Source organism: Gekko japonicus, unplaced genomic scaffold (genome assembly GCF_001447785.1).
Source record: "Gekko japonicus isolate JY-2015 unplaced genomic scaffold, Gekko_japonicus_V1.1 scaffold3708, whole genome shotgun sequence".
Taxonomy (NCBI): domain Eukaryota; kingdom Metazoa; phylum Chordata; class Lepidosauria; order Squamata; family Gekkonidae; genus Gekko; species Gekko japonicus.
The window spans coordinates 107236-115483 of record NW_015162072.1 but is presented as its reverse complement, the minus strand read 5'-3'; the positions used below and the strand labels follow the sequence as shown (position 1 = coordinate 115483).

General features: G+C 47.0%; 1 protein-coding gene across 1 annotated transcript in view; it reads left to right on the top strand.

Moving 5' to 3' along the window:
• Nucleotides 1-744: 744 nt before the first annotated feature.
• Nucleotides 745-8248, top strand: part of LOC107105632 (acid-sensing ion channel 2) — a gene marked incomplete at its 5' end in the record, with an annotated part of 41609 nt that continues 34105 nt past the window's right edge. Inside the window, one exon of the mRNA XM_015405631.1 lies at nucleotides 745-872. Within this exon, the coding sequence (XP_015261117.1) occupies nucleotides 745-872 (128 nt within the window). The remainder of the gene's footprint in view (nucleotides 873-8248) is intronic.

Below are 8248 nucleotides of genomic sequence, written 5' to 3'. Positions count from 1 at the left end.
GTCTGTTTCTAGGCAAAATGCTGGGGGGGAGCAATAACTAGGGATATTTTTCATGACTAAGAAGTAGCTGTTATTAATGAAAAGGTTAGTGGCCTCTGCTGTAACTTGTTCTCCTGATGGAAACTGAGTCTCCAAATGCATCAAGAGCCTTCCCCCCCTTCCGTCCCGCTCCCTCTTTAGCATATGCAAGCAATAGAGTTGCCCTGTAACTAAATGATTCACAAAAGTTACTTAGAAAAATCATTGGGACTATGGACCGTACGACTCATTGCAGCGAGGATCCTACTGTGGAATTTTGCGTCATTTAATGTGTCGTGTTTGATATTTATGCTTTGCTTCAGTTCCATTTTTAGAATTCTGGTTGGTTCTGCAACCCTAATCCTATTGGATTGTCTGTTGAATGTCACGTCTTGTCAAGCGTATTGACTCTCTCTGCGTAATCCGCCTTGAGTCCGAGTGAGAAAGTCGGACTATAAATAACGTAAATAAAAATAGAGAGCTTGTGTGCATCCGTTAGTCCTGTGTTACTGCACAGCACTCGGCTCTCCCTGTGAGTAGCCGACGTTAAATACCATTTGGAAACGGAGCAATTTTATGCCAATTTGTTTACCACTTACCGGCAATTTTGTCGGTGCCGAATTGTTATAGTTATTGTTTGAGCTTGCGGCATCTTTCGCTTGGCTGAGCACAGAACGCGTGAGATTGGCTCCCCAGCTGAGGAAGCTCTTCTTGCTCTCTTGACAGACGAAACGACATTTGAAGCAGGAGTCAAAGTCCAGATCCACAGTCAGTCTGAGCCGCCGTTCGTCCAGGAGTTGGGATTCGGCGTGGCACCCGGGTTCCAGACTTTTGTGGCTACGCAAGAGCAAAGGGTGAGTGCAGCTTCCTTTCTTCATACACACAACCGGGTTGGAGTCAACCAGCTTTTTCAGGGGTGGAAAAGACAAATAGGGGTCCCTTTTGACGAGCAAGGGAACCTTTACCAAATGAGGCTACACTGGGAGTCCTGGGATCTGCATGAGCAAAAGCCACGTGGAACATGAGCTGTAAGGAGTGCAGCTGGATGAGACAGTGAAAAAGCTGACTGGATCCAGCCCACTGGGCTTTCGATATTGATTCGTTCTGAAGTCAGGAAGAGAAAAGGGGGGTCTTGGTTGCTAGTTCCTTGTGGGAACTGTGGACTAATTGTATGAGGTGAGGTGGTCCCCTAAGTGGGCACATTTAGGAAACAGGCTGACCTGATTCATGAATAGGGCTGCCAGCTCTGGGTTGGGAAATACCTGAGGATTTTGGGGGTGGAGACTGAGGAAGATGGGGTTTGGGGAGGGGAGGGACTTCAGTGGGGTAGAATGCCACAGAGTCCACCTTCCAAAGCAGCCATTTTATCCAGGTGAACTGATCTCTGCCACCTGGAGAAGAGTTGTAATCCTAGGAGATCTCCAGCCACCACCTGGAGGTTGGCAACCCTGTCCATTAAGCACAATCCACAGGGAGATTCTGCACTATCATAAAAGGGGTGCCGTACAGATCTTCTGCCTTAGGTGATCAAATGTCATGCTCTGGCCTGTGCATTAGAACCCATTTTTTGGCAGAGCTGAAGTCAGTTTAAACTTGCCTGGTGGCTTTGGATTTGCCCTTGTCAGATGGAGCAGTTTAATGACAAAGATCCAAATATGCAGGTCCCAGATGCAAGGCCCAAAATAAACTGAGTAGGGCGAAACCAAATTTTGCATGTTCAAACCTGACCTGCGGCGCATTTCGATTCACCAGTGGAAAATTGCACTTGGAGATTTCCGGAGCCAGTCGAGCAAAAGCAATCTGCTTATGAAAACAGGTTGCTGCAAATCTGTTGTTTGGGGTATTCCCAAGACCACGTGCAGCAGCCAGCTGGTAGTGCAAGCATAGCCCTTCAGGCCAAAGCATTTTAGTGTCTGCCTAATTAGATGCTATGGGGATCATGTGGTGGCCATCAGCCTATATCTTTCTCCTACCCAGCTTTCTAGTAATGTCTAGTATGTGGGAGTTCTGATGTGATGTCAGCATGTATCAGTGTCGCCCCGCCTCCTGCAAGCATCAGATATGAATGGGAGCAAGAGCAATGATACTACTAAGCATAGTGAAGTCACAGAGGGGGCCATAAATTGCTTGCCAGCAGTGAGCGTCCCTGTCCGATCTGGTGAGCACCTTTGTGCTTCTTTGCAATTGCCCTGCTCCTGAGAAGGAAACTATGGCTGCATGCAGCCAGCATTGTGGAATGGTTAGAGCAGGGGTGTCAAACATATGGCCCGTGGGCCAGAACTAGCCCATCCAGGGCTCTTATCTGGCCTGTGCGCAACTGGTTATTACCTTTATTGCCAGATGACAGAGGCTGTGCATTATGTCCCTGTATCCTGTCCCAGTGCTAATGAGTAACGGGCGGTAGAAGTGGGAGGGTGAGCATCGAGGAGACACTTTAAGGAAATACTGTAAGAATGTTAATGTTTTAAGCATGTTTATATTTTGAGTAAAAAATAATATTGTTAATTGGGTTTGCCTCTGTCCTTTATACAGTTTATATCTCCCGTACCTGCCATTACATTTTATGGTACACACGGCCCAGCCCTTCTAACAAATGAGTTTGACGCCTCTGGGTTAGAATGTTGGGCTGGGATCTGGGAGCCTCAGGTTCGAATCCCACTCCGCCATGGAAGCTCACTGGGTGATCTTGGGCTGGTCTCTCTCTCTCTCAGCCTAACCAACCTCACAGGGTTGTTGTGAGCACAAAATTGAGGCGGGTGAAAAATGGCATCTTTTAACCGATGCTAAATTGGCACATGTATGAACATGACTTCTTGTCGGGTGTCCATGCCTTTCTCCTCCTCTCTCCTTTTCACATGATGAAGCCATCCCAGTTAGAAACTCATTCTGACTACCTGTCTGGTACAGATGTCCTTTCACTGGGATTCATTTTCTTACAAACTGAGAACATCACCAGAGTTTAATCCAAGTTTAGAATCTCGGGGGGGGGGGATGTACCTCCAAGTTAACCAGCATTCGTATATCACCAGGAGATGGAACTGGTTTCTTACCAGACAACTGCACATCAGTTTAATGTTGCTTGAAAGGTGTTGTCTAACGCTCCTTTCCTCCCTGTTTTTGGAGGAAAGTAGCAGTGACTTCCCCTTCTCCCATTTGGGCCTTTGTAAAAAAAGTGCCAATGCAACAGGAAGAGAGAAAACCTTTTCCCCACCCTTCTGCACAGAAGGAAAAAGGGATGGTTCCTTCTGCCATTCTGTGGGTCTTCTGCCAGACGCCCCGTATAAGCCCAAATGCTCCTCCACTCCCCATACTCTCTTCATGTACCACAGGATTCGGTGATGGGTCAGTGGAGACTGCAAACAATAGCTTGGCCAGTAAGCCAAGCCAAAATTTGTAGCCCCTTTGGCTTCCAGTTTGGTGTAGTGGTTAAGAGCGCAGACTCTAATCTGAGAGTACTGAGTTTGATTCCCCACTCCTCCACATGCAGCTGCTGGTGTGACCTTGGGCCAGTCACAAGTTCTCTCAGAGCTGTTCGCTCAAGAGCAGTCCTCGAAAGAGCTCTCTCAGCCCCACCTACCTCACAGGGTGCCTGCTGTGGGGAGGGAAAAGGAAAGGAGACTGTAAGCCGCACTGAGATGCCAAGTGACACATGGGGTACAAATCCAGTCTCCTCCTCCTCCTCCTCTCCCTCTTCCCATCATTCATTGCTTTGATCAGATGTTGCTGGAAATATGTGGGAGGAAAAATCTCTGTAGCAACAGCCAGACATGAAGCCCCCACCCCAGTCCCTGATAATGCCTGAAGCAGAAAGTCCAAATGGTTCCCCTAGGATGGTAACCATACAATTGCCAACAGTGTCCTTATGCCCTTTTAAGGCCACTGACTTCTGTGGATTTAGAAGGTTATGACTGTCTAAGATGGTGCTCTTGGCTGCTGCCCATGAACAGTATCCCAGAGTCTGTCTCTCGCGGCATGCCACCTCCATCCACCTAGCAGCTGGGCTGGCCCTGCTCACAGACACTTCTGTGCGCCCCGAGAAAAATTGCCCGCAGCATCCTCTGAATCTCGGAGCCAGCGACTGTGAAGTTGATGCTAATTTAATCCTCAAACATTTGGATATGTGCAAGTCTGTGCTAATTACTTTCCCCGTCTATCCACGTTCCCAAAGCACACTTTTGAAACCCGCACTCTTTAACTGCTCGTCATCTTGCAGGTTTTCATATTAAGAGTCTGGAAGTGAGTGGGGAGGGGGGGGCAGGGAAGATCATCCCAATTCCAATTAGGACCAATTACATTAGGCTGTTCAGCTGTTTGGCAGTGTGATTTCTCTCTCCGAGTTGAAGGAAACTTGTTCGGCCGCATTCATAAAAATTGCATGTCTGCAAGAAGGGGGAATCACGCGGCTGTCGGAGAAGCGGGAGGAAGGAGGCACGCAGTAAACCAGTAGTAAGAGGTCCCCAGCACGGTGCCCATGGGCACCATGGTGCCTGCTGATACCTTTTCTGGCACCAGGCCTGTAGCTATAGTAGGGCTTCCAGGGGCTCCGTCCCCTTTCTTAAAGGCACAGCTCCCACAAGAATTTCTCCTATAAATGCTTTTTTCAATCACTTTAAAACATTTTTTTAAAGTTGTGTGCTCCTTTAAGCAGAGTGGAGTGCTGTAAGGGACTAATTCCCGCACTGAGCAAGGGGATTGGAGTAAGTGACCTCTAGGATCCCTGGTTTCCTTAGAGTTTTTCTGCCTGAGTGTTAGCTTTCTTGCCTATAGAAGTCATCACCCCCACCTGCTGGCTTGTTATCAGAATTGTTGCTTAGGTTGGCAGATTAACTTGCAGCAGCTGAGAACTGTCATCTAAAGTGGTTGGCAGCTTGCAGTTTAGAGACCTGTCCTGGTATCAGCTTTCTATTGGCTGAATGGCTTTTCTTTCTGCACTGAGAACTTCAGCCCCACCAGAAAAAAATTTGCCCCACAAGCCACAAAATCCTGGCTATGGGCCTGTCTGGCCTCCACCAAGTGTTTTTAGGAAGTGGGTGGGGCCAGGTAGGGCTTTTGCCCAACAAGTCTTCTGATTGGTTATCAGAAGTTTGATTGGCAGTGCACGTGTTTTTTTTTTAATGTTGCTTTGGCAGCTGCTACCATGGAACAAGGATCTACACTGTGTTATTGAAGTTAAAACTATGGTGATCATTTTGTGGTTGGCTCCACCTCCTGCAGCAGCCATCTTGTTGCTGTGCCCACCATGCTGTGTCAGGATTCCCAGTGTGCCAGCAGGCTCAAAAGGGTGGGGAACCTCTGCCATAAGGGAAAGCATCTCACTGGGCTCTTTTGTCGGCACGTGACCAAGTCAGTTCTGTGAGATAAGAAGTGTTATTCAAAAAGATTGGCAGTTTCCTCTGTGGAAAGCAGCAGCGCCTGGCTGAGCCGGTCTGTGCTGCAGGCTGGGTATATCCCTCACCACTGCAAAGCCTTTCCCCCTGGGCTATCATTAGATAGTTAGCATTAAAAAGTTACCCTTTGATAGTTAGCATGCGATTTTTTAAATCCTTTATGTTAGTTTCATTCTCTTTATGCTGTTTTTAGGCTGTGAGCCACAGGAGAGCCAGTTTGGTGTAATAGTTAGGAGTGCAGACTCTAATCTGGGAAAACTGGGTTTGATTCCCCACTCCTCCACATGCTGCTGCTGGTGTGACCTTGGGTCAGTCACAAGTTCTCTCAGAGCTCCTCTCACAAGCAGTTCTTGTTTTAATTATATTAATTGTATATATTAATTGTATATACTGTATTTTATTCAATTTTATGTAACCTGCCCTGAGCCTGCTATGCGGGGGAGGGTGGGATAAAAGTCGAATAAAATAAATAAATAAAAGGAGCTCAGCCCCACGTACCTCACAGGGTGTCTGTTGTGGGGAGGGGAGGAGAAGGGAAAGGAGATTGTAAGCCACTCTGAGACTCCAACTGAAGAGCGGGGTATGAATCCAGTCTCCTCCTCCTCTTCTTCGCCATGGGGTGGAGTGTAGGTATCTGTGTGTGCATGTATAGCGCCGTCAAGTCACAGCTGACTTATGGCGACCCCAGCCAGGAGCTTCCAAGGCAAGTGACAAGCAGAGGTGGTTGGCCATGGCCTTCCTCTGCGGAGTCTTCCTTGGAGATCTGCCATCCAAGTACTGACCCTGCTTAGCTTCCGAGATATGATGAGATCGGGCTATACTGTGCCGTCTTCTCTCTTGCACATGTCCGGAATTTGAAAATGAAATAACAATACGTACATATGTGGCATTTCCACGCAGATTGCCATGAAGCTTTTCTTCATTGTACCCCTAAGTCAATGGGATAAGGGTCACGGGCAATGCTCCCTCTAAGCTGTGGATTCTTGTGAGCAAGAATTCTACTTTGTGAGCTACTGACATTAAAGTTGTGAGTGAGCGATTTGGCTACTGCATAAATTAGTTTGCTCTGGAGCCATCCTTCCTGAGCTGAGACAAAAATGTGTGAGCCAGAGGCTCAAAAACTGAGCTAGTTCACACTAACTCAGTTTAGGGTGAACACTGGTCACGGGGGTCGAAAAAAAAGAGCCAATCTGCTCTGCAAATGTACGTGGGTTTGATCCTGTATATAACTGACATGGCTCCCCCCCCCCCACACACACAAAATTCTGGGAATTTGGTGAGAATTTTCAGTTATTTATGTACCTTATTTATGGCCTGCCTTTCTGGCTGGGACTAGCGATGTAAAATTTCCGGAAATTTTGAAGCTCGGAAAAAAACTGAAATTTTTGGAAAAATTGAAAAAAATGCTACATTAGCATTTCTTTTGTCTTTTCTAGATTTAAAGTCATTCTGTTACTTTAGCTGAGACTCAAGGCGGATTACACAGAGTGTGTCAATAGAGTCAGCAGGACAGGGCACTGAATAAACTCTGGAAAGGATTTGGTTGTAGGACCAGCCAGAAATCTAAAAGAAAAGAAAAAAACAGGACTGAAGGAAACCATAAGTGTTAACATGATACATTAAAGCATCCAAGATTACATAATATGATCCAATTTACAGCAAACTATACATAGTCACATGGACCAGCCTCTCATCATTTATTCCAAGTAACTGTGAACTATTCTGTACAGTGCTCCCCTATTGCCCGTGTACAAAACAAAATTCAGGTTTGCATAGTTTGTGGAAAGCCATGACAGGAGGGGGAGCCTTCCTGACCTCCTCAGCCAGGCCATTCTGTAGGGTGGGGGCCATGACAGAGAAGGCACAGAGAAATGAGCGAATACTAAACTTTTTAAAATTTGTGTTGTAAATCTCCAGGCTCCACCCCCAAAATCTCCAGGTATTTCCCAACCCAGAGCTGGCAACCCTAGGTGAGCGTTCTGACAAATACTGGTTTGAATCATATAGTGACAGGTGGCCCCACTGTGTGGATCGAAACATCCTCAAAGGTGGGCCCACCCATGGTTAGAGTATATCCTTCTGAAAACCTAGGGTGACCTCATGTCTGCACAAAGATATCAAAGCGGTAGTGGGGAAGGGAGGGGTTAACAATTATTCCAGATGTAGGCAGCAATACCCGCACTTATCATGCTTGTGTACACATTGCAAACAAAAATCAGGTGCAATGAGCTAAAAGAAGAAGAAGAGAGAAGAGATTGGATTTATACCCCACCCTTCACTACCCAAAGGTGTCTCAGAGCAGCTTACAAACTCCTTTTTCCCTTCCCCTCCCCACAACAGACACTCTGTGAGCTATGTTGTTCTGAGAGAGCTCTGACAGAACCCGCTCTTTCTCAAGAACAGCTGTGCCAGAACTATGGCTTGCCCAAAGTCATCCATCAGGTGCAAGTGGAGGAGTGAGAAATCAAACCCGGTTCTCCCAGATTAGAGTCTGCGCACTTAACCACTACACCAAACTGGCTCTCGAAGAAAAAGGAGGGATTGGCTGAGGGAAGTAAACAGTGGATGGATGGGTGAGGAGGGACCATTTCGGTGCATTGTGGGGAGAGGAGGAAAACCAGGCATTTGGGGCAAGCCGGGGAGGGGGGAAGCAGATGTGGAAACGAGGGGGAGAAAGTAAACAGGATGGGATTTCCTTCCACTGCAATCCTTTGTGGGTCCTCCCTCTTGTGATATCCCATTAGGAAGCGAGCGGACTTGAAGCAAATATTTATTTAATTAGTGACTTTTGTTTATAGTTCTTCATTCTTACTAAACCTCAAAGTGGATCACAAAATTTTAAA